This window comes from Diospyros lotus, chromosome 1 (assembly GCF_014633365.1).
Source record: "Diospyros lotus cultivar Yz01 chromosome 1, ASM1463336v1, whole genome shotgun sequence".
Classification (NCBI taxonomy): Eukaryota; Viridiplantae; Streptophyta; class Magnoliopsida; order Ericales; family Ebenaceae; genus Diospyros; species Diospyros lotus.
The window spans coordinates 46,269,422-46,295,538 of NC_068338.1; the positions used below are offsets into that span (position 1 = coordinate 46,269,422).

At 36.3% G+C, this 26,117-nt stretch overlaps 3 protein-coding genes across 3 annotated transcripts; 1 reads left to right on the forward strand and 2 right to left on the reverse strand.

The window, feature by feature from the left end:
- Nucleotides 1-7,776: 7,776 nt before the first annotated feature.
- LOC127811502 (reticulon-like protein B5) lies at nucleotides 7,777-10,560 on the reverse strand. Its single transcript, XM_052351429.1, has 5 exons — nucleotides 10,111-10,560; nucleotides 8,990-9,170; nucleotides 8,762-8,903; nucleotides 8,466-8,535; nucleotides 7,777-8,310 (listed from the first exon to the last, which is right to left on the reverse strand). The coding sequence occupies exons 1-5, from the start codon at nucleotides 10,292-10,294 to the stop codon at nucleotides 8,141-8,143; spliced, it is 747 nt and encodes a 248-aa protein (XP_052207389.1). The 5' UTR covers nucleotides 10,295-10,560; the 3' UTR covers nucleotides 7,777-8,140.
- Nucleotides 10,561-16,862: 6,302 nt separating this feature from the next.
- On the forward strand, nucleotides 16,863-19,164 carry LOC127795771 (probable membrane-associated kinase regulator 2). Its single transcript, XM_052327665.1, has 2 exons — nucleotides 16,863-18,120; nucleotides 18,207-19,164. Exons 1-2 carry the CDS (start codon nucleotides 17,211-17,213, stop codon nucleotides 18,311-18,313), a joined length of 1,017 nt encoding a protein of 338 aa, XP_052183625.1. The 5' UTR covers nucleotides 16,863-17,210; the 3' UTR covers nucleotides 18,314-19,164.
- Nucleotides 19,165-23,080: 3,916 nt separating this feature from the next.
- Nucleotides 23,081-23,716, reverse strand: LOC127794012 (late embryogenesis abundant protein At1g64065-like). Its single transcript, XM_052324870.1, has one exon. It carries the CDS (start codon nucleotides 23,714-23,716, stop codon nucleotides 23,081-23,083), a length of 636 nt encoding a protein of 211 aa, XP_052180830.1.
- Between the last annotated feature and the right edge of the window lie 2,401 nt (nucleotides 23,717-26,117).

Genomic DNA, 26,117 nt, shown 5'->3' on the forward strand with positions numbered 1-26,117 from the left:
ATTCCAAAACAATTATGAATAAGAGAGGCCATTCCAGTACTTGACAACTAGCCATTCCAGCTTAGGAAACTTGGTTGAAAACCCAACAAAAACAAAATAGAACAAATATGAATAATAGAGACCACTACTACCTGCGAACAACAAACACAACCCCTAAACATATCTCAGCTAAAATTACACATAAGATAAAAGAAACCCTTGCAATTGACGTTGAGCTTAAACAATAAATTACAAGTACATAATTACACCAAAGTTAAATACCTAAATCTACTTCCATTATTTTTCATCACCCATAAACTGAACAAAAAACAACTCAATCCTAACACTATCATACCTCTAACAAACCTACTTTCTTTTGTCTTATGTTCTAGAAGTTTCACTTTCAATTTTATATTTTCTTGTACAATACAACTATGATCTTTCTGAAGTTCCAATAACTTTTCTTTTCTTCTTAAAGGTTTTTTTTCAAAAACCTTGACTTGTTCTTGTAAGACTGTCACCTTATCTAACAATACTCCACATAATATTTTTTCACGAGATGTGCGTTCATCATCGATCCATTGAAACCATCTGCAATCATCATTCTGTCCAGCAAATCATCCAACAATTAATTTCATTCAATTTAATAACTTATACATTTATAAGAGAATAATTTACATTTTAAAACCGACACCTCAAGAATTTCCTTTCAAGATTATTCTTAGTCCATGATGTGTAGCACTTTACAGATACACCGTGTTTATACACAATTATCTAATGCGAACTACATGAGTTAAAACTTTCAGTCAACCCAAATTGCGTTTATATACAAATATATCATGGATGTATGTTGAAAATCATTACTGATAAAACTAAAAGATTTACCTTCTTGTAGATCTGGACCACTTACACCGTGAAAATATGTTTGGATCGAAGATTAGATGGCTCAAATAGAAGATCAGACGAGTTGGATCGAAGATCAGACGGCTCGGATCGAAAATCTGACTTACCTTCTTGAGATACAATGAAAGATGCTGCAATGAAGGAGACGAGGAAGCTGTTGCAATGGAGAGGGAGGCAGAGTGTCATTTTAGTGTGGGTGAGAGTGAGAGAAGCGACGACCAGCAGGTAGATAGAGACTAACAACAAAGAGATGGTCGTTTCAACGCGGGCGAGAGTGAAGGAAGAGATGGCTGGCAGGGAGAGAGAAAGAGAGACCAACGACCGACATGGAGAGAGAGACCCACGGCCAGTAAGGAGATGGAGGGTGGCAGGGAGAGGGGCAAGGAGAGAGAGGGAGCAGGTCGTTTCGAGTGGGCGAGGGGCAAGGAGGGAGAGGGATCGAGTCGTTCAACTAGGGCGAGAGTGAGAGGGGGAGGGGGCTGAAAATTTGAAATATTGGATTTTGGGCCACACTTCATTTCGCGAGATTTTCAGATATTTTGGCCTCAAAATATCACGAGATCCTGGGGTGGCACTTCTTCTGGCACCACTTCAGGCCGAATAGCATTATCTGAAATTTAAATTCTGATTCCACGAGAATTAATTCCAAATATGTGGAAGGAGAAAACTCCAATAAAGCCTCCATCGTCAACCACGAGTGGCAAAAGTCTCATCGATTCATATAACATTGCCAAGGTAGTAGTAATGGACCAAGAGATTAGTTTGGTTGGGAGCTCTACGCAAGCCAGAAGGTCAAGCACCGGCCGGTACATGGACTGCCTTAGGAACCATGCCGCCGCCATCGGAGGCAATGCACGTGACGGTTGCCTGGAGTTCCTTGCCGCTGGCCTTGAAGGCACTTCCGAATTCTTTAAGTGTGCCGTATATATGTCATTGCCACAGGAACTTTCATCGAAAAGATACAGACATGGTCGCTGCTGGCAAGCATATCCCAACGCACCACCACCAACAAGGTCCTCCCTCCCCACCTGGAATTTGCAATGGTCTACCAACCCCTAAGTATGTTTCAGGGCCAAGTGGTGCCGCCTCAGTTATCGTTGGCCCAATCTATGCGGTGGAGTAGTAGAGATGGAGGCGAGGGCTCACGTAACCTTAAAGAGCAAGAAAAGAGGGTAGACCCCACGACCAACTTCAACGACAACGCAGCAACTGAAGCCCCAGAGAGAAGGTTTCAAATCGCATTGAACAAGGGAAAAAACCGGAAGATGTCGGGTACAACGGAGAAACTTGCTACTAGTGAATATACCATATGCCCAATTCATCATCTGCAACCTGTGTTGATCTACCGACCTTTACCTGGGTTTGAACGTCAGGCGATGTCACCCCAATTGTCATCTACCTTATCAATGTTGCCTAGTGGTGGAGAAAGAGGCGATGGCTCACACAACCATCAAGGGAAAGAAGAGATTGTGAACTCCATCACCGACATCAACAACAATGCAGTTGCAGTTGCAGTTGCAGTTTTTAAGGCCCCAGATAAGAACCAAGTGGCCGCCATTGGAGGTACTGCACACAACGACTGCGGGGAGCTCCTAGCCATTGACCCTCAAGGTACTCCTGAAGCCTTTGAGTGCGTTTCTTGTCAGTCACAAAGAACTTGCACCAGAAAGAGATAAATATGGGCGTTACCAGTGACCATGTCACTTTCACATCACACCACCAACTTCCTCCCCCACCATCAATTCCTGTCTGTCTACCAACCCTTGCCTAGCTTTGAGCGCCATGTGGTGCCACTTCAATTGTCGTTGGCCCAATCAACGTCACCCATCGGGGAAAAAGAAAGCAAAGGTGGACACAACCTTAAAGGGAAAGAAGAGATCGCAGATCCCAACAACAATGCAGCCACTAGGGCCTCCGAGGATGAGGTTTTGAACCAAATTCAACAATGAGCAAAAGCAAAAGATGTTGGGTATGGCGGAGATGCTGGAATGGAAAATTAGTGAATGACACTGGATATCAGCTACAACTAGTCAATCTTCACTCCCATTGCTCAGGCGCGGCGCATCGCTGATGGATTGAATGATTTCTGCAAGTATTAGGTCCAATACAGCTTTTGAATGCTGTAAAGCAAACCCAGGTGTTCATTGTTGCTTCACTACAGTGTTTTGCCGCAATTTCTTTCTTTCTCTGTATTATTCCTTAGCATTTACAGTACCATGGAAACTCTGACTAGCCTTTCTTCTCTTTACTCGTAAATATCTGCTGTTAGGCTTTGTGAGCTTGTTTCAGTCTAAAATATTTTCTATTAGAAAATCAGTTTCATATAATATAAATTTTACTTATAAACTATTGTTTCATTATATGCTTGGGTGTTTGGTGTAATATTTCGAATTTTGAAAGAATTATTTTGGAGAATTAATTCTCGAAATAAGGTAATTAAATTGGGCATTAGAATGAATTATCAAAATATTGAGCCATGGAAATTAATTTAGTAATGAGAAAATATTATTTAAATTGGGGCAAAAGTGTGTGGAAATTGCAAAAAATAACTCCTCCACAAATAGAAAATTTGTTTTTAACCCCTTTTTGACAAAAAAACGTTTTTACCCCCTACAAACAAATAGTTACAAAAAATAGTCACTTTATCACTTTTCACCCCAATCTTTGACTTTTCAACTCCCCACTTTAATTAAAAATTAAGAATAAAAATAAAAACAATATATTACCAAACTACCCTCAATACAAAAAAAACAAAATGATTGAATTTCTATTTTACTCCGCAGAAAACCTGAGAAACCCCTCATAATTATAATAATAAATTTTTAATTATTAAAATATTATTATTATTTCTCAACATGAATTCTTATTTTTTAATAATTTAATAATTGGGTGGATGTTGAACCCACAGTGAGTCTCCCGTCTCTTTTTTATTATTAAATATATATGTATTGTTACATATAAATAAAATTAATTAAATAATAATAATTGAAAATTTTAAATATATATGTATTATTAAATAAATAACTGAAAAATTGTTATTCAATGATTGTTATATTATTTTTCAATTGTAATAATAATTACAAATCTTAATTATAATAATAAATTTTCAACTATTAAATTATTAATATTTTCAAATAAATACTATTATTTTTAATAATAATTATTTTTTTATAAATTTAATAACTAGTTAAGTCTCGAACCCATGCTCGTTCCCTCTCTTCATTTTTTTATTATTAAATATATATGTAATAATATTACATATACAATAAATAAAATGGATTAAATAAAGATAATTGAAAAAATATATGTATTATCAAAAAATTAAAAAATTGTGATTCAATTATTCTTAAAATAATTTTTTTGATCCTTTTTATTTTCTTTTCTTGGCCATGGAATTTTTTAAAGTTATCCAATAGTCCAAAAAATAAATTATTGTTTAAAAATTATACTTGTATTTTTGGGTAAATTTTATAATCATTATATTAATTTAATCCAATATTATTAGTGGTTAGAACATTTAATTATGTATTGGTTGAGTTTTATTATCATTTCATTGTTGTTTATTGTGAATTATAAATCTAATTAAGTCAAAAAAATATAAAAATACATAATTTTTTATTGGGTAACTATGAAAAATCCCATGGACCCAAAAAAAAAAAAAGATCAAAAAATCAACTTTCATTAAAAAATCAGGTTTTGTAGCCCCACAAAACTCAAGCCAAGCTTTGTGGACTCACAAAACCTGATTTCTTTTACTAAAATAGTTTTTTTTATCTATTTTTTTCTTTTCTTGACCATGGAATTATTTCAAGTTATGCAACAGTCCCAAAAATAAATTAATGTTTAAAAATTATACTTATATTTTTGGATAAATTTTATAATCATCACATCAATTTAATCCAATGTTGTTAGTAGTTAGAACACTTAAACATGTATTGGTTGTGTGTGTTTTATTATCATTCCATTATTATTTATTGTGAATTATAAATTCAATCAAGTCAAAAAATGTAAAAAGATATCATTTTTTATTGGGTAACTTTAAAAAATCCTATGGCCAAAAAAAATAATCAAAAAATCCATTTTTATTAAAAAAATCAGCTTTTATAGCCCCACAAAGTCCAATTTCTTTTATTAAAATGAATTTTTTGATATTTTTTTTTTCTTTTCTTGGCCATGGGATTTTTCCAAGTTATCCAATAGTCCCAAAAATAAATTAGTCTTTAAAATTTATACTTGTATTTTTGAGTAAATTTTATAATCATTACATCAATTTAATCTAATGTTGTTAGTAGTTAGAACACTTAATCATGTATTGGTTGTGTTTTATTATCATTCTATTGTTATTTCTTGTGAATTATAAATTTAATCAAATCAAAAAAAGTAAAAATACATTATTTTTTATTGGGTAACTTTGAAAAATCTCATGGCCCAAAAATAAAAGAAAAGGATCAAAAAATCATTTTTTATTAAAAAATCAGGTTTCATGGCACCACAAAACCCGGGCCGGGTTTTGTGGCCCCACAAAGCTCGATTTTTTTTTTTATTAAAATGGTTATTTTTATCCTTTTCTTTTCTTTTCTTGGCCATGGGATTTTTCCAAGTTATTCAATAGTCCCAAAAATAAATTATTGTTTAAAAATTATACTTTTATTTTTGGATAAATGTTATAATCATTATATCAATTTAATCCAATATTGTTAGTAGTTAGAACACTTAATCATGTATTGATTATGTTTTATTATCATTCCATTGTTATTTCTTGTGAATTATAAATTTAATCATGTCAAAAGGTAAAAATACATTATTTTTTATTGGGTAATTTTGAAATATCCCATGGCCAAAAAAAAAAAACAAGATCAAAAAATACATTTTTATTAAAAAATCAGGTTTCATGGCCCCACAAAACCCAGTGGGCCGGGTTTTATAGCCCCACAAAGCCCGACTTTTTATTAAAATTTTTATTTTTATCCTTTTTCTTTTCTTTTCTTAGCCATGGAATTTTTCCAAATTATTCAATAGTCCCAAAAATAAATTATTATTTAAAAATTATACTTTTATTTTTGGATAAATTTTATAATCATTACATCAATTTAATCTAATGTTGTTAGTAGTTATAACACTTAATCATGTATTGGTTGTGTTTTATTATCATTCCATTGTTATTTCTTGTGAATTATAAATTTAATCAAGTCAAAAAAGGTAAAAATACATTATTTTTTATTGGGTAATTTTGAAAAATCCCATGTCCCAAAAAAAAAAAAATCAAAAAATCCATTTTTATTAAAAAATCAGGTTTCATGGCCCCACAAAACCCGGGCCCGCACAAAGCCCCGATTTTTTTTAAAAATGGTTATTTTTATCCTTTTTTTTTTCCTTTTCAAGCCATGGGATTTTTCCAAGTTATTCAATAGTCCCCAAAATAAATTATTGTTTAAAAATTATACTTTTATTTTTGGATAAATTTTATAATCATTACATCAATTTAATCTAATGTTGTTAGTAGTTAGAACACTTAATCATGTATTGGTTGTGTTTTATTATCATTCCATTGTTATTTCTTGTGAATTATAAATTTAATCAAGTCAAAAAATATAAAAATACATTATTCTTTATTGGGTAACTTTGAAAAATTCCATGGCAAAAAAAAAAAAATCAAAAAATTCATTTTTATTAAAAAATCAGGTTTCATGGCCCCACAAAACCTGGGCCCACAAAACCCGGGCCGGGTTTTGTGGCCCCACAAAGCCCGATTTTTTTTATTAAAATGGTTATTTTTATCCCTTTTTTTTTCTTTTCTTGGCCATGAGATTTTTCTAAGTTATTCAATAGTCCCAAAAATAAATTATTGTTTAAAAATTATACTTTTATTTTTAGATAAATTTTATAATCATTACATCAATTTAATCTGATGTTGTTAGTAGTTAGAACACTTAATCATGTATTGGTTGTATTTTATTATCATTCCATTGTTATTTCTTGTGAATTATAAATTTAATCAAGTCAAAAAAGGTAAAAACACATTATTTTTTATTGGGTAACCATTTTTTAAAAAAAAAAACCATTTTTATTAAAAAATCAGGTTTTATGGCCCCACAAAACCCGATGACGTTGTGCAATTTTGAAATTTTTTTTTTCATGAAAATCAGTATAGATCTGGAATAATATCTATCAAAATTTGTTTTATTTACAACCATAAACATATTACACAGCCTTTATAAGCAATGTAATCACAAAACAAAACAAATAGAAATGAAATCAATTCTTAGAGATTCAGTAAGTGAAATTGTTTGTTAGAAAGAAAGAATCTTGTTTAATGAGATTTCAATGAGATCGCTGTGATTGATGAAGATTGTTAAATGACCCAACAACCAAAAAAAATTGAATGTATAATGAATGACTGAGTTTGGATGGTTTGATAATGGAGAGAAAGAGAGTATTGTGAACGTTGAAAGATGAGAGAGAAGAAAAAGACAATATGAAAGAGATAAGAGTATTTTAGTAAATGAAGATAAGGACAACGTGAGCTTTCTAATTTAAAATCTCATTAAGGATATTTTAGGCATTTCATATAAAAGTGGTTATAGAGTACAATTAGTTTGTTTGATTTGTCAAAAACATTGTTTTACTAAAAAGTGGTTAAAAATAATTTTTTTTTAATTTTTTTTAGGTTATTTATGAATTTCTCTCCAAAAGTGTAGATCCCCTTGAAAATTAGATCGAATTGGTGCTTGAAATTCGCATATCTTAGCTTTAATTTGATAAATTAGTCAGCATTCAGTCAGATTTTCAATCTATTCTGTCGCACAGAACTGAGAAACCAGTAACTAGGAAATTGTGGGCATCATATGCAGCAAAACTAGTTATCTGTAACAAGATGCAGAAACTATGGTAAAAATCAAAACATAAAATTCATCCCTATTTCATGAATACAATAGAGTTCGGTTTGTGAACCCAAAATGGGGGTAACACAATTCGTGGGTTTCTAGTAGACAACATTTTAGAAATAATAAAAAAGGTGAAAATGAAAAACCTAAAACTCAATCTCATCTCACAACTCACAAATTACATACCATATAATTTTAACTTGCGAACCACCCACGGAAAAGTTTAAAAAAAAAAAAAAAGGCAGAAAGATGGGCTCTAATTTATATAACCCCCCTCCAACCCAACCAAAAAAAAAAAAAAAAAAATAGATCAAACGCAAACCTGGCACATGTTAGGACAGATGTACGTACCAATCGGATCGAGCTGAGTGTCCCTAAGCCAATTTCTTGTCCTTGAGCAGTCCTCTAGGAATTTTACTCAGAACCTTGGCATCAAACACAGCATACTGTTTCTTAATCTCCATCAATGCTTTCTCCGCAATTGGATCGACACTGTCCTCGTATTTCTCGTAAAAAACAGGTACGGTGTGTAGCAAGACGAAAACTGTTTGCACATGGTACCATCCAGAAATAAATAGATTAAATGCAATAAAGACTTTGAGATCCAATAAGAAAGAAATTGACCAGGCTAAACATGGAATAGATACTTAGAAATGCATATAAATATATAAAACATTTGCAGTGGAATATATTTCTTACGTATGTAAAACAGGGTCAGGAAATTGCACCAACTTCCCACAACTGAAACAATCCATAAGCCAGCAATCACCTGAAAAAATATGTTACATCAGCAATGGATAATTATTTTTAATATTACAAGTGTGGACATGCTCAGCAGGGCATTGGAAGACTGAATATTCCTCCAAGTAGAAGCAATTTGACATTAATTAATTTTGAGCTCAACGTCATTGAAAGTTGCCTATGTTGTATACCTCCTACGTACATGAAAGTAAAGTTATTTGAGAAGAAAGTCAGAAAGATAGAAGATATCGTACACCCAGAAATTTCTTCAAATCTCTTCCAGATGCAATATCCCTGAAGACCACGAGCCCACGGTTAATTTCAACTCTCACAGCAGAATCCACCCCCAGAATAATATCATTAGGAATCTCAACATCTGGGATTTGAGGGGGAGACCTGATTATGTGAAAGAAAATAGAAAATCAGACCTTAAATGCTAAAATCTGGGATATATATGCTATTAAGAGTATCAAGTGGCTCACTTGTTGATGAATGTGGAAGCATTTGCCCATAGAAACAGGGTCGCCAGAACAAGTATTAGAATATGGCATGCAAGGGTGAGCAAGTGGTACTCTAGCACTTCAAAAAGTACCCATATTGTAGTGGCAACACCCATCACAGCGCCTGAAATTTTCTTGTCTCTCCAAAGGAAAATATCAGCAGCTGCAACAGGGAACAAGGACCAAGAGAAAAATAGAAGAAAAATTAATAATTTAGACATCAAAAGAATATTAATTATTTTAAGTTTTAATAGTGTTATAGAAATGATACGAAATTAAAAGTTCAAATATTAAATTAATAAGTTTTAAAGTTGGTTATAAAATGGATACATTAGTCAAAGTTTGATAACTTTTTGGTACTTAACCCAATAAAAAATGCCAGACAGGAGGTTACATAGAGGAAGACAATCAGGTAAAGTAAACAACTCTGTGATATGAAGCATGGAGAGAGCAATAGTTTTCCAATTAAGGCTTTTGGGACATACAAATTGAAGTTCACATGAGAAGGCAATGCAAACATCGACAACGATATATATCAATACAAATCTAGGAAAAATTCAATGTACCATTTCCAATCAACTGAAGCAAAGCCACAAAGTTTGTATTCTAGCACATTAGAATCAAACAAGTATCAATCCAATCGTGACAACTATGAAACATGGGTTAGCCCTTTTCATATATGTTCTTTAATTCTCAATTAGTTACTACTTGATTCAGGTTTATTGATCAGTAATGACAAGCATAAATAAAAAGAAGCAAATTGCAGCAATGGAAAACCAAAAGAAATACCCGGACAGCAATTTCAAAGACTGCAAAATGGAGCAATTTGATAACCCCGAGAGGAAGAATGAATCCAAAGGTACATTTCAGTGTAAAAGAAATTTAGAACGGGGTCATATGGCAATGGCATGCCTAATCAGGAATTAACCGAAGGAATGAAACAGAACAATAACAAAAACACCATTGAAACACAACAAAATACAACAGGACATAAAGCGTGCGGTGCAGTATATCAATTTGAGGACCAGCACCAAATAAATAAACGAGAATGTACAAATTTACATAAATTTCATTTCGGAGGGGGGTTTTGAATCAATCCGTACGTTTACCGCCGCCTAGAACGACGTGCACAGGCTTCTCGCGGCCGAAGAGGCGGTGGATCTTAGCTTTGGAGGAATGTGACTTATATTTTTTCTCGCTGTCGGAATCGGAGGACGAATCGTGGCTGTTGAATTTCTCGGTAATCTTATCCATCGCCGATTCCTCCCCGCCAGCGTGATCGGCCATCGGATCTCCGTTGCCAACCTCCGATTTGACACCAGCTCGATTAGGCAATCTGAATTCTTGTCCTCTCTCTCTCTCTCTCTCTCTCTCTCTCTCTGAGGTGGGCGGAGTGATTGCGTGCCTTGGAATTGGAGAGGCGAAAGCGAGATCGTTGCGTAGATGATGATGAAATATGAGGCGATAAAAGCGGGGGAGGCTTCCACCCGAGCCTCAAATTCGTGTTTCGAGCCTACTGATTCGGACGGAGTATTAATTATTACGGTAACCAATGGAGAGCCGAGGGGCTCAATGGCAGGTAGGCAGGCAGGCTAACTTCCCTTTTCGATGACATGGCTGACGGCGTTATTCCCCGTGTAGTTGCAGCCTGCAGGGGTCTGGTCCGGTGTTCTGGGAACTCCTCGCACACGTGGAGACCTAATGAGTGTGCATGGTTGTACAAAATAGAGTAAATTTATCTTATATATTTTCCCCATTTTGATTTTTGGGACAGACATTTTTTAATTATAATTTTTTTTTTCTCAAAGGATTAAAGTTGAGGCATGTGAAATTAGAGGTGTCAAAAGGGCCGGGTGGCCCGCGGGCCGCCCGGCCCAGCCCGTGACGTGCCGAGCTTTGGCCCGACCCGTTACTGTTCATACGGGCTGGGCCAAAGAAATTGGGCCCACGGCCCGGCCCGTCTAAGGGCCCGGCTCGTGGCCCGTTGGGCCCTTATGGGCCGGGCCCATGAGGCCCTTATGGGCCAGTAAGGCCCTTACTCATTTTTTTTTAATTTTATTATTCTTAGGTAATTATTGATATTGGATGCTAAAAAATTTAATTTCGCAATATATATAAATAATAACCATCAATTAATTTATTTAAAATTTTTAAGTTAAATTTTTTATATATTTAAATTATAAATAAACATTCTCCTTTTTATATGTACATTATTTTTCATATCAATTCACAACAAAAATTATAAGGCATATAGAATTTTGAAATATAAAATAATGAAATAATATTTAAAACTTAAGAATTAAGATAGAAAATATTTTAAAAAAATAAATTAATTTTTATATATGTATTATTTTGATATTTATATATGTATATATTATATGTATTATTTTTAAAAAAATTATTTTAAAAAAAAGGGCCGGGCCTACCGGGCCCGGCCCACTAGGCCCTGTGGGCTAAGGGCCCGGCCCTCTAGCCCACGGGCTGGCCCGGCCCGGCCCGGCCCTTTTGTAGGGGGGCCGTGGGCCGGGCCGGGCCCTATCAATTATAAAGGGCCTGGGCCCGGCCCGGCCCTTTTAGTAAAAGGGCCGGCTCGGCCCGTTTAAAAAGCTCGTGGGCCGACTCGGGCCGGACCAGGTCGGGCCGAGCCGGCCCTTTTGACACCTATATGTGAAATGGAGTAACAATAGTGGCAGGCAGAGCCACGTTATGGCCCGAAAAGGCCATCCCCCCTAAAGCTTTTGGTATAGTATTATATATATATAAATATATATACCATTTGAAAAATGGTACTATATTACCTACCAAATATGGGAGAAAATGCAAACAGTTGATTATGGTAATGCCATTTGAAATAGTTGATAATTTTACCAACCACCCTGGGCTGCAAATTATTATTATTATTATTTCATGCTAAAAGTACATGAAAATTCAAAATGATGTATTTTCTTAACTTAAAACGGGGTATGCAGCTGCAGGTTAAATAAGCACAATACATAGAGAAAACAAATGGACATAATAATCAGATTATAAGAAAATTAGCTCCAAATTCCAAAACTAGCTAGGGTTTTATTTTATTCGAGATTTCAAGTGAAACGCAGCTGTTGAGATCAGTTGAAGTTGAGCATGAAGCATCGTTCTGGAAGTGAAGTTCAAAATAGAAAACTCACCGTTCTGGACGACATCCCGGAGATGGAAGAAATCAATTCGTTCTCCGACGGACGGAGAGCTTTTAGAGTTTCTTGCGACAATGATGAAATTGAAATGAGATGGAAATCTTCTGTTTCGTTTGGTTTATTGGATTTGGATGAAAATAATAGACAACATTTTCGGAATATTCTGTTTCTATATGCTGCTTTTTCCAGATGAAATAGAATGCATGAGATAATATATGCCATAATTGCCATTAACTAAGCTGAAGAAAATGAAAGGGAAAGTGGGCCTTCTTCTGTCGAAATGGGCTGGAGTTAATGAATGGAGGCCGGGAGCATGATGGGCCGGGCAAAGCCCTACCCGTGCACTCAATCCAGTTCTAATTAATTTTATTTACATGTTGGCCCGTGGATTGAGGCATTTAAAACAGAGAAAAGGTATTGAGGGTGGTGGGTCAGTCCTCCCCCTCCATTGAAAGGTTTAATGGGGGGTGCAGAATCTCATACAAACCACATATATATATATATATATATAGGTATATGAAGCCATGGAATTGGAATCCAAAACAAACAAAACCATTCAAATTGTCATTCACATGATGAATTACATATACAAGCAGGAGGAGCAGGACAATTCTGTCCAACCTTTTGTCCTCCGTGAGACATAATTGAACAGCGACAAAGAGCAAAATAGATCATGTCGCTATGATTCTCCAATTACTGTGTTCATCACAAGATCTTGCTAAGCAGCAGCTGCTGCATTGGAATTGGATAGGCTCAAACTCACTCTTGTCATACATACATACATACATACATACATGCATAAATATGATCCTTCCTTGTTAGTACTAATTGATCTTTTATTTGACTACTGCTGCAGCAACCTGGCTTGGCTTGCTAGCTAGGTCTGCTACTTGGTAGTAGGAAAGCATTAACAATGCATAGCCTTTGTTTTGAAATAAATTAATAAATAAATAAAATTACACTAAGAATCCCCTTGGAGCTTGGTCAAGCACGTGTTAATTTATATATTCAATTTTATAAAATTTTGGAAGTATCTGGCATAAGGTGCCTCGCTCTTGCTTATTCTATTTTTTATTATATTCTAAATAACCCATTTTTTATTTTAATTTTATCTTAAAAAGTATACTTTCTCAGATCACATTTTCTATTTTTTTTATTTAACTTCCTATCTCATTTATTTATTAAACATTTCAATTCTATTTTACTTTATCTTACAAAATTAATAATTATATATGTAAAATAATCAAATACATATACATAAATTTAATAATTAAATAAATAAAATAATCAAATACGTACGTACATAAACCCAATAAGTAAATACACAAATCAATAACTAAATATATAAAATCACAATATTACTCGCTCAATACATAAATAAATAAATAATTGACCAAAAAAAATCACAAATCAATATGAGATAGACTATGAACAACAAGTCGTACAAGCGAGCAAGCACTCGTTGATGATCGTTCTGCTTGTCGCGGCCAATGGCACTTTCGCTAGTTGCTGCAACTACTAGATCTAGGGGTCAATTTCGTCTTTCGCTCTCTTGTAATTTGTCTTCTCAAATTGTCTTCTTCAAATTTGCTGTTGTCGTGTTTACATCTTCTTTTATCCGTCAATGTCGTATTCACCACGTCTAGTCGGTATTTTCCGACGTTAACAGTCATTGTACGAGGATAGATGGCGAGGATAACTTGGCAGATTTCGATTGCCACATCTAACCATGCTTTTGAGTTTTGCCAGATTTTTGGTAAATGATTTTGACAATGACAAGGTCTCTTGAAGCCATCAATTTGGTGTTGGCTCGCTATATTTGGCTGGGAAAGCAAAAATAGTAACCCCATTGGAGATAGCTTAATGTAAATTTAAGTACATTTGAGGCCTAATTTGATCTGAATTTTAAATAATAATAATAATAATAATAATAATAATAATAATAATAATAATGATAATAGATATAACTTTTAAAAAGTAAAAAAGTACTTGTTATATTTATATTAAATTAAACATATTGGGCGATGAGGGTGGGTAATTTATACCTTTCCTATTGTTAATGTTCCCTTAATTGAAGGCAATTCAAAGTTCATGAATCTGCTCACTATGCACTCTATTGTTAAATGAAAACTAATTTTGAAATCAGTAAATTTATGCTATATTGATTTAAAAATAGGTATAAAATAATGATTTGGGTTAAATTTTGAAACCCAAGTATTTGGTCTTCCAACCCATGAGTACATGAATAAAGAATGTGCTAATAATGTGAATCAAATCTTTGGAAGAAGCTTGTTGGATGGCACATGTGGGTGAGTGATTTCTGAGAGAGAAAGGGGCAATTCCACCAAACGCCGTAAAAGACATGAAGAAGAAGCATCAGTTTCAGATGGGAAGTGGGCTGTGGTTGGAGGTTGGTTGCTCTCACCAGATGAGATGAGATTCCCAGCCAAAAAGGCTTATTTCTGGCTTTCTTTTTCTACTAAATGTGGATGAAAAAGGAAAAGCACCCTTTTGAGCTCATTACTTATTCTCTCTTCAAACTTTTCTTTATGCCCCCCAATCCCACATAGCATAATAAACTATATATCTATACTTACTAACACTCAAAGCCCATGCTTAGAAGCCTTATTCCATCCATATTAAATTCCAATCTTGTCCATATAACTCGTCATCCACTTCACAAAGAGGGTAAGCATTCCTCACTCACATCTCTCAAATTTTGAGTCCTTTTTACAAACATTTCATGATATCACAAGAATTTAAATCATAGAATGTATTTCTACAAATACCCAAATCATCACCCTAATAAAATTAAAGGTGTGACGCAATTTTGAGTCTCTTCCGGGACTTAAAGTGTGAAAAACAAAGGGGTGAATAAATATAGCAAGTGGATAATTTGTTAAGAGTGGAGCAAAAGGAGAGTAAATTGAGTTGCCTTTGCAAGGCAGGGAGGTAGAAGAATGTCAATAGCAAAAATCATGCTTCTTTTCTTACCCCGCCCTCTTGGTCTTGGCATAGGGACCCCTGGCTTTAGCACTAGGGCTTTTCTTTTTCTTTTCTTTGCTTTTTTATTTTTTTATTTTTTAGATGACATTCAAAGGGGAAAGGGGAAAGGGGCAAGGGGCAAGGGGCAAAGGAGGAGTTATTAGAAGGCAACAACTTTGAAAGTCAAACCTTTCAAAGGCGAGAGTTGCAGTGGCTTTAAAGTTGGTTTGGGCGGGGGGGGGTGTTAGGCCTGGAAAGGCCACAGGCGTGGTACGGTTGGACCAATGCCACGCCGCTTCTGAGAGAACCCAATGCCAATATTACAATCAATATATCACCTGTTTGTAGTAAGGGGCATATTTATAAATAATAATAATAATATAAAATTTGAGAAATATATGTTTATCACCCATGAGTAGTATATATATATATATATAATCATAAAATCAATTTAAAACATCATATGATAATTAGGAAACATAAAATACTTTTTTTTTACTCTCTTACCATGCTCTCTCTTGTTGTTGCTGCAGGCAGGTGCGCTTCAGATTTTTACAAAAGCAAAGGGGAAGGTAACCAACTCTATGCACAAAAGGGGCCTTACGTCTCTCTGGTCTACCCCCCCTCCTTCAAAGTCCCTTCTTTTTGTCTGTTCCGCTTTTCTTTTTCCCCCTCTTTCTGGAAGTTTCTTGGTAACATCCCCTCCCCTTGAGAGTAAACTGTACTCAGAAGAGAGAGACAGAGAGAATAAAAAAAAAAGAAAAAAGAAAAATCACATGTTGGCACAAAAAGAATATGTTGAAGTCTTAAGCCCCCCCAACGTGACAATCTTGTTAACCTAATTATGACTTCTTCATTTGTGCTTGGCTTTCACTTCTCTTTAACCTAATTAAGAGTGTGATGATTTACCTTAATTAGACCAAGGGTTTTGTGGGTGCACTTTGATGGAATTTTCTATACATTTAGAGATTTGAATCAAATGTGATAAAAAAAAATATTTAAGATTTACAATGCTTATTTTAATATAAATTCAAAAAAATAAGTAACCACCTAAACAAAGTAAATAACTTTTATAGAATATAAGTTAAAAAGGAAAAGCCATTTAAGAAATTGTGCTTTCTTTACATTACTGGCGTTGGGTTCATAAACTTTTCAAACCTACCCAAATATCAATTAGAACTAAAAGAGGGTACCATATATAATCAAATTAATAGTAAAAACGTGAATTTTCAAATTTACCTCACAACTCGTGAGGTGACCTAATAACATTTGATTTTAGAATTTACCTACTAAACTCATGAGGGCCATAGGCTGTCTGGTTACTTCCCTTTTTTTTTTTTTAATATGATCCAGAGCTTAAAATTAGCAATTCTGAAATGTAATGACCTCTTTGTGTTTGTTTTAAGTAGAAGTACATCACATTTCTGCAATCTGTACTCTTGTAACGTAGATAAATTTTATAAAAAAATTATCTACGAATATTCGTATTTAAATATATTTTATATAATAATATTAATAATTACGTATTGAAGTAATGATGGGACTATATATAGTCTGTCTTATAGGCATGACGTCAGGAAGACTGGTCTCCTCCTCCCCATCTAAATCGCGGCTCCGTAAATAAATTAAATTTAATTTGACTGAACAAACACGGAACAACAGAACCCCCCCCCCCCCCCCCCCCCCCCCCCCTCTCTCTCTCTCTCATTGAATTTCGACAGTAAATAAAGCATACAGCCTTCTCTCCGCTTTGCTTCCACGAAACCTCACTCCTCCTCCTCCGCCACCTCCTACTACTCTTGCTGCCACCGCCATCAAACGAAGGGAAAAAGCAAAGCAAAGCAAAGAAAAGGAAGGAAAAGAAAGAAAAGCTCCCAATCCCTTCACCTCCTCCTCCTCTTATTATCTCTTATCTTTTCTTTTTTATTGACTCTCTCTCGCCGCTTTTGCCCACTATATATAACGCTTGGTCCAAGCCCCAATCTCTCTCTCAGCCCATCTATTATTTATATTTACCACCGCTTCTAACGCTGGCTCTCCCAACCATGGAAGCCTTCACCTTGCTGAAATTCTGGCGGATTTCCCCACCCAGTGATCGTTCCGCCGGCTACGATAACACCACCACTGCCAGTACTACTACCGCCGGTGCAGCAAGTGCGGCGCTGGATCCCGACGAGGAAGACTCTTTCTTCGATTTGGATTTCGACGTGCCTGGCCCTTACGGCGAGGAGAAAAAGAACTCCAAAGATGCGAACATCAACAGCTTTGACAGTGACGAAGAGGATGTTGATCATGACTTGGCTAAGACGGATGGTGAGGTCCGGTCTGGTTTCGTGGAGTCTCCCAATGATGTGTTCTACAAAGACGGAGAGTCGAGTTCGAAGCCTTTGTCGCCGATATCGTTTCTGAGATCTCCGCCCAAGTTCCGAGTGTTTATGCTGTTCAGGAAGCCGAAATTGGAGAAACCGGAGGCCGCTTCCGATGCATTGCCGTCGCCGCCGTCTCCGAAGCAGCCGCACCAGCAGAGCAAGCGTTTCGGCGCCAAATGTAAGGTTGAGGAGGTGCCGATTTTCTCATTGCTGTCGAGAGCGAACAGTTCGAGAAGCAAACTACAGAGGCAGAGCTCTGACGACGCTTCGTCGAAGCGATTCTCGAAGGATGCGGTCCAGAAGTATCTGAAACTCATCAACATCAAGCCTCTCTACGTCAGAGTTTCCAAGAGGTACACCGACAAGCTGAAGCTCTCAGACGACTTCGCGACATCCTCTCCGACATCATCGCCTGCGACCTCGGCACCGCTTCGTGCGGGGTCGAAGCATCTTGGGAAGAGCCGGTCGGCGTCGTCTGCATCCGGTGTCCTTCCGCCGCCGGCTAGGAGAGACGATTCGCTGCAACTGCAGCACGACGGGATCCAGAGCGCCATTCTTCACTGCAAGAGATCATACAACTCCAGAGGTATATAACAAAATTTTCTTACATTACTTCTTGATTAGCTAGCCAGAGTTCAAATTTTAATCTATTTTGCTAAATTTGATCCTCAGATTTCTGCGTGCTGTCGCGATCCTCGAGCCATCCTTCCCGCGAGACGGACCTGAGTCAATACAGATCTTCCTCACATCAGGAAGACAAGAAAAGAAGTAGCATCTAACCCTCTGTTGCTTCACATTTTGAAAAAGAAAACAAAACAGAAAAATGCTGAAAAAAATGTTTGTCCAAATCTGAATCAATTACTAATAGCAGTGGTGACGATGAATGTTTAGAGGAGAGACAGTTTGCTCTGTTTTGTGTGTAATTTCTATATATGCTTAATGTAAAAAGTATGTAACTACTCTTTTTGCAATTTTTGGGGTTTCTTTGGAGTGGTGGCAGAGAGAGAGAGAGAGAGAGAGAGAGAGAGAGTAGGGGAGAGAGGAGTGAAGGAGCTATCTGTAAAGTGACTGATCAGATATTATCATATCAATTGGGAAACTGAGAAAGAAATGATTATTGAGATCTTTCTTGTGCAGCTGTGAGTACTGGTTTGCCATCAATTAACCCTTTGAACACCAAAAGTATTTCGTTCAAATCAAATCTATCATCACTTCCTCCTGCGTAAAGATTCCAAAACCTGTACAACTCTACTGTCACCCACCTCTTCTGATCCCTCTATCCCCATCAATTATTATAATCCCGAAAATAAAACAAAATTGCGACGAGTTCGTACAGAAGCCTAGACAAAATTAAGGGCTATTTTTTCGAAATCGTTACTGGTTGTGTTGTGTGGAGTAAATCCTCTCCAAAGTTAAAAGTAAAGGTCGAAGCTAACTTATGGATTTATAGTACTAATTAATACATTTAAGATTTTCCTCAATTTTAATTTTTGGTGATATTCGTTAGCTGTTTTTTTGGCCCATGTCATTTGTAATATTACTAATTTTTACTAAAAATAGGTGATTTATAAAACCAAGTAAAATCTCGGAGAAATTCCAGTAAAGCATTGAGGTGGGTTGCTCTTTGGTGATCGTGAATATATTTTATTTATACTCTTGGCCAAAATTCCGGTTTGGTTAATGGTCTTTCTACGCGTGCTTTGAATCCCTGAGCCAATTTGAAATTTGGGCAGGTGTTTGAACTTGAACCCACATCTGAAGTTGATGGGCCAGATTGGAATTGGAGGAGGAGACAAAAGAGAATGGATGGCCATCAAGTCTTGGAACGAGTCCACAGAAGAAGTTGCCGGAGACTCGGAATGAATGTTCAAACATGGCAATGGCGGACCATGCATGCTTATGCGCTCTCCATTAAAACCCATTTGATTTGAATGCATCTAAGTTCAAATTTTCAAAGTCGTTAGCACCCCGGGACAATTGATTTCCAACCAGGGTCCCATCCCATGTCATTGTTGACTTCTTACAACAAGGGCAAACTCTTATTCCACTGTCGATCATTTAAGCTTGTAACAAGTTCACATCATAATTAAATATGGCTGTCTCTGTTCTCATCTCAAGTATTCAAGTGTCCATCATCATTTATGCGTATGAGATGTTTTAACTACTATATATGTGTTTAAGGGTTTACTCGGGGGGTGCATACTCAAAACATAATAATCATCTTTTCTTTTTTTTTTTTTCTATAAAAGAAAACGTAATAGTAAGTTTAACTTATCTCGTAATTTAATACTATTCCCTTGTATTCATTAGACAAGAGAGAAACCCACTTTAGAGTTTATCTCAAGTGTAGATTGACTTCTTAAAAACTGTTTCATGAACATAAGACAAAACCAACGTCAAAACGACTTTTAACAACATATTTTTTGGTAGCTGATGTCTAATAGAACATGCTAATTTTTATTAGATATAGAGGGTATAAAAATATTAGCACTTTTATGCATTATAGACCTTAGACATGATGACTTTAAACTTAAAGCACGCAATCTTCCACAGTGGACCAAACCATAATAGGGTGAAAGCAAGGGAATTAGATTCAACGTACCCGGCAGCACATTGGTGAGCCACACCCCAAAATTTGAGGAAAACCCAGTTAACAATGGACCCTTCCAAAAGGTGAAACCACCCATAAAATTAAAAAAAAAAAAAAAAAAAACAAAGCTTGGACAGGGACACCAATTTCCCGTTCCAAGGGCATTAGATTTCCTTCGTCTTCTTGATGGATCCTGTCTCTTTGGGCCATGACCCCTCACTCTCCAGCCCCATTTTTTCTCAAAACCATTCCTAACTACCTAGATCCATCCCATATATGCCAATTTCAGTGCCATTGACTTCACATCTTTCCTTGATTTCATAACTCCGCTTAATTAGCGCTTGCGAGTTGAGACCAAAAGAAGAAAATAATGAATTGTGTTAGATAACCACCCACAATTAATATAAAATTTATGAGTTCAAACAATATTTTTACAGTGAGAAAAGGTATTTGAGTCCAAAAGTTAAATGAATGCCAGCAACAATAGAAAAGTGTTATGTGTCTTGCCACCAACCCAATTATTCAACACTAACGGCCATTCGTTTTTTTTTTTACATTGAGTCGACGAAAGAATGAAAAACAATTCTGGTGATGGTTTAATAAAATTTAAAATTCAAAGAGTTCAAGAAATGGGCCAATGTTTTAACATTTGGTTTGATCAGTTTCCCGCTAAGAAAAGCCGAAGGTTTTGGGGTGGGAACATGTGGGTGTGTCAAGTGTCGAGAGAAGGATGATATCAAATTTGAAATGGGGGGTGGAAAGGAAAGGAAAGGAGAGAAGGACAAGATTTGTAGGAAATGGGCATCACCCTCTCACATCATCATAATAATGAATTTGACGAAGAGAAGGGAAGAGACAATGCCACAAAACGAGGCTCTGTTTGTGCTGCGAATGGGGGCTTCCTTCTGTCCCATCTCTGTGCCAGGCTAAGGGACAGCGTTCTCCTATTGCCCAACAATGATCCCCACCCCATCTCCAATTCTCCTTTTCCATTCTCACCTCAACTGTATGTACATGGGTTCTTAATAGGGCCTCAATAATTTTATTCAGTATTTCTTGTTTGAATGTGCACCGATTAATTTTAAACAGCATTTACAATATTATATACATTGTCATTGGAATTGTAATTTAATGATAAATGAGAAGAGACAGAACAAACATTACTGTAAATCGAAGCGTTGAAGATGGCATTTAATAATTAGATCAAGGGAGAAATGCGATGAATAGGGCCACATTGCCAACCAAAGATCAGCCATGGATTTTGCTCTCCGACTGCGTTTGCTTCTTCTTCCGTTAATTATTTGTATACACCTATCTATCCAACACTACTGCAAAGGCGGCCCTCTCTTCAATTGGAACCTTGGATCTGTTCTACTTGTGTTTATGTCGTCGACCATCTGTTTTAGGAAAGACATATATATATGGGCTCATATTCCTTTTCTTGATTTTTAGTTGTTGGGCAGGCCCCCTTAATTCACAAGCACACCATTACCTTCAGAGAGGAGAAGGCCCCCAACAGGCTTCGGGGCCAATTATGAGTGGACTTTTGACCTATCTAGCAACACATCACCACGTAACAGTAACACTACCCTATATGTAGGGAGAATTATCTCATCAGTATTATAGTTGTGAAATTATCATCAATCCTTAATGCTAAGTTTACTATCTATTATAAAAATGGCTACCTCCTTTATAATACTCATTCAGCCGTCCTAATTTTTGACATATGAAAAAGAGTTTCTCTTTTGCTTTTATTCAATTTTTTTTTTACTTCCAAGTTTTATAACTTGTGTAACCTCAATTAGTTGGTATTTCTAATGGCATCACTCTGAAGCCGGGCTCAGGGCCCATGTCTGAATGTAGTAGTTAGTATTTTGCGTCCATTCATTCCAAAGCTTGGATTTGAGTTATTGGGCTTATATTCAACTGCAGATAGCAGCCGTAACTGGGTCTGTTTGGGGAGCCCAGCCCACTATGCATGCCCAGCAGGCCACCCCGATCCCCATACCGGAAGGCTGCTGCCTAATAAAAGAGCCATCTTCTTCCAATATGATTGGAGTTCCAGGGACTGGCATTTGATGTTATAGGTCCTGAATATCTCTAAACTTAACCTGATATTTAGATTTGTTCAAATTTATTTATTTAATTAATTAAATAGATGAACAAATAAACAAATTTAAATTTAAGCCCAAATAGTAAACTAGTTGAGTTTTAGCTTCAACTTGCTAGACTCATTTCTGGTTCATTCTGAAATAATCTATATTTTTTTTATAATTATATATTTTTGGTATATTATTTTAAATTTATATATACATTAAAATTATTAATTTGATATGTTTTTGGAATTGAGATTAAAACAAATCTTTTAAATTTAAAATATTGGGGTTTGCATGTATATGATGAATATATATATACATACATACGTGTGTGCATGTATGCATATGCACGTATATATGTAAGTTTGTATAAATATAAATACGTTTTGATAAAAAAAAAAAGTAATTTATTCGTTTTGATATAAATAAGAATGATTTATGGAATAATTTTTTATCCTTTTTTTTCAACTAAACATTAAAAATATAAAAAAAAAAAAAACATCTTTACAGCCAATTGTACGGAGCCTAAAGCAGATAAAATTATAAACAAAGAGATATTTAAGCAAAACAATTTGATGACACAAATAATTTTTCAGAATAAGATGATATATAAAAAGAATAAAGAAACAAACTCATGAGTGGAGGAATTAAGAGGAAGCAGGAACCCTAAAATAATAAGCAAATTAACCACAACGTACACAACAACAAACAAAGTGGGGGTGGTGCTATATAAACATATATATATATATATATAGTATATCAAACATGTACTGTCCCCCTTAATTCTTTCAAAGAAATCATACCACACAATCAATCGATCGATCTCTGAGCAATATAATCTAAAGCAACCCACTTCATGATCACTTGCAGATCAGATTCTGGAGCTGCTTCGTTTTGGAATTGATCTCCATGCTGCAATCCAAATTCGTCGATCTCTTCTTCTTGAACACAAACATCAGCGTTATCTTCCCCTCCATCTTCGCCTGGCTCCTCAATGGCAGAATTCCGGAATTCAAATCCTTGGCCAGCTCCGAATTCCTCGCCAGGCTGGCCGGCACCGTCAACTCCGCCTCAACCTTCAGCTTCTTCGTCGACCGGAACTTGGCTTTCGACTTCGGCACCATGGCGCTCCCGACTTCGGTGTTCTTGTAGAAGAAGTGAACGGTGGTTTCGTCGAATTTGTAGCCGCCGAAGTTGGTGTTCTTGACTGCAAGGAGAGCGTTCATGCTCACGTTGAATGACGGGTTGCCGGAAGTTTGGAAGTCGACGGCGTCGAAGGTGGCGGAGCGCAGCCGGAATTTGGGCGTCCGGAACTTCATCACTGTCATTGTGAAGAGCGCGATGACGCCCGCCTGGAAAATGACGAAGGCCACTATGTACAGCAGCCATCTCAGGCGCTTCTTACGGCGGATCTCGTCCGTGGAAGGCGGCGGCCGGGGGTTCACCTCTTCGTCTCTCCGGTGATAGCCATTTCCTTGCTGTTCTTTGCCGGCCATATGCACGATCTCGAGTTGCTTCTTTGGTTAATTCCTTCTTCCTTTGTTGAAGGAAGGATAAAGAAAACGTGGCGATGGGATTGGAAGAAGAGGGAGATGCTATTGCTGGATATATATAAAGGTGCAAGTGGGAATAAATGAAGGGACACTTTCCTGGGAAAAAAATAATAATGTAATTAAACAAAAAGCAAGAGGGAAAGAAAGGGATATAGAAAAGAATAATGTATGGCTGAAAACGAGTATATATGGCGGCCATGCATGCATCTTTGACTTTATGGGCCATGTTTGGGGTATGGTAAGTACTGGAGTGATACAGAAGTCCATATCTACCATTAATTTCCACACAATCATATGTTTTACAGTTAAACTTATTACTGAATATATATAGAATAGTGACCATAGAAGCTTCTAATGCCAATCAAATCGTATATATAATCCAATTATCAATTCACTAACAACTACAAAAAGTCATTAAAAGACCATTTATAGTAGCCGATGAGTGGAGCATAAGAAAACCATCAACTTTTTTACCATTAGATGCAATTCATTGAATTGCAACAAGGAGGTTGTTGATTTGTGTGATTCAAAATTACTTAAATGATTTCTTATTTATAATTTGATGGATCAAATCTAATTGCATGCTGTTATATGAAATTGAGATTTATATTAAATTCATTTTATTTGAATTTAATTGCTATGCATATTTTGTTGATGTGTAAATCATGTGGGGCGCCATTGGTTATACGTGGATTGAGTTTATTATGGGCTGAGCCCATGTCTGTATGCCTTTTTCGTGTTGCATTTGTTACTGGCCCAGCCCATTCATTGGTCTATTTGGCGATGCTATAAAAGGGCAATCTGATGCCCTAATCTCTAGAATGTTCTTATTATCTCTCTTGCACATTCTCTGAAACCTTAATCAGTGCCTCTTGAAGGGAGACACATCCTGTGAATTCCTTCTCTTTCGTTTGACTGATTCATTATTTCTATGATAAGATCAATTGGTAAGTAAGTGTTGCTTTTAATCTCTATGTTGTTTTAAGCGCATGAGGCATGAGAGATTGGTAGGCTGAAAAAAACAGATCCTAGACCTTGATCTTGAGATTGGTTAGAACAGATCTATGCTCGTTCTCGTTTTTGGATTCTATTTTTAGTTGTTGTATTTACAATACTGTTTTACTTCTTTTTGAGATCTTGTAATCAATTGTAAATTTGAGAAATTAGTGGATTGACTAGAGACGGAGTCTCTGTCATGAGTAAGATTTATTGATTCGAATTCGTATCTCGCTGTGTCACTATTTGTGTGTGTGAGTTGTGGTTGTACTTTTTCGTTTCTGTGTTCTTGTTTATTATACTTGATTTGTGTTTGGCCGATAAATAGATTGGTTCTAAAAACCTATATAGATCAATCACCATATACAAGTACAAAACCTAAAACAAAATAAATAAATAAATTAAAGCATCAATAAGTAGAGTTGATCGGTCGTCACACCAAACCAGAACTACCCAACAGCTAATTAATGCTATCCTTAAACCACTAATCACATTTCAAATCCCGGGCAACTCTACGAGCCAAATCAACCTTCAAACTGCAAGCCATAGCCGGATACTTGTCCTTCTTGATCACCTTCATCAAATGCAATTGCCCTCTCAACTCAGACTCCACTCTCAGCTCCAAAACCACACCATTAGTATCAGACCCCATCTTTGACCTAACCTTCACCTCAAAACCCACCTTCTTGCTGGACAAAGCCTTGGCTTTTGCCTCTATAACAGCAGCCTCTCCGACTGGTTTTCCGCCATGAAAGAAAGTTATGTAAAAATCGTAGAATTGGTAGGGGCTAAAGTTAGGGTTCTTGACGGAGTAAACCGCGCCAAGGGTCATGTTGAATGAGCGTGAAGTTGCAGAAGTGAGATTGGCGACTGTGAGATCTTCCACGGCGATGGAGGTCAGGGAGTATTTTGGGGTTTTGACGCGCATGATTGTGAGATCAAGAGCCACCTTGACTGAGATTTGGACCAGAATGAAAAGGGCAATGTAGGCTAGGATTTTGATGCGTTTATTTCTGGAAGCACTGTGGTGGCTTCTACATCGGCTCCGGCCAAGGGGTTTTCTCCTTGATAATTCTTCTGATCTGCCATTGCTGTAGCTGCTGAATTCTTGATTCTTTTTGTGGAGTTTTCGGAGAGATTGCAAGGCTGGCTGTGAACTAGATAGTTTTCACACACACACACACACTCATACACAGCTAGCAGTGTAACGTAGAAGCTTGGAAGCTGCTGAGTGAGGAACACCAACTTTGAAGAGACGTTGAAGAAAGAGGTCAAAGATTGGACCTTTTCTGGATGTCATCCACATGACTGTTTCTCCATGTTAGCTTTAATGCTTGCTTTTTTTTTT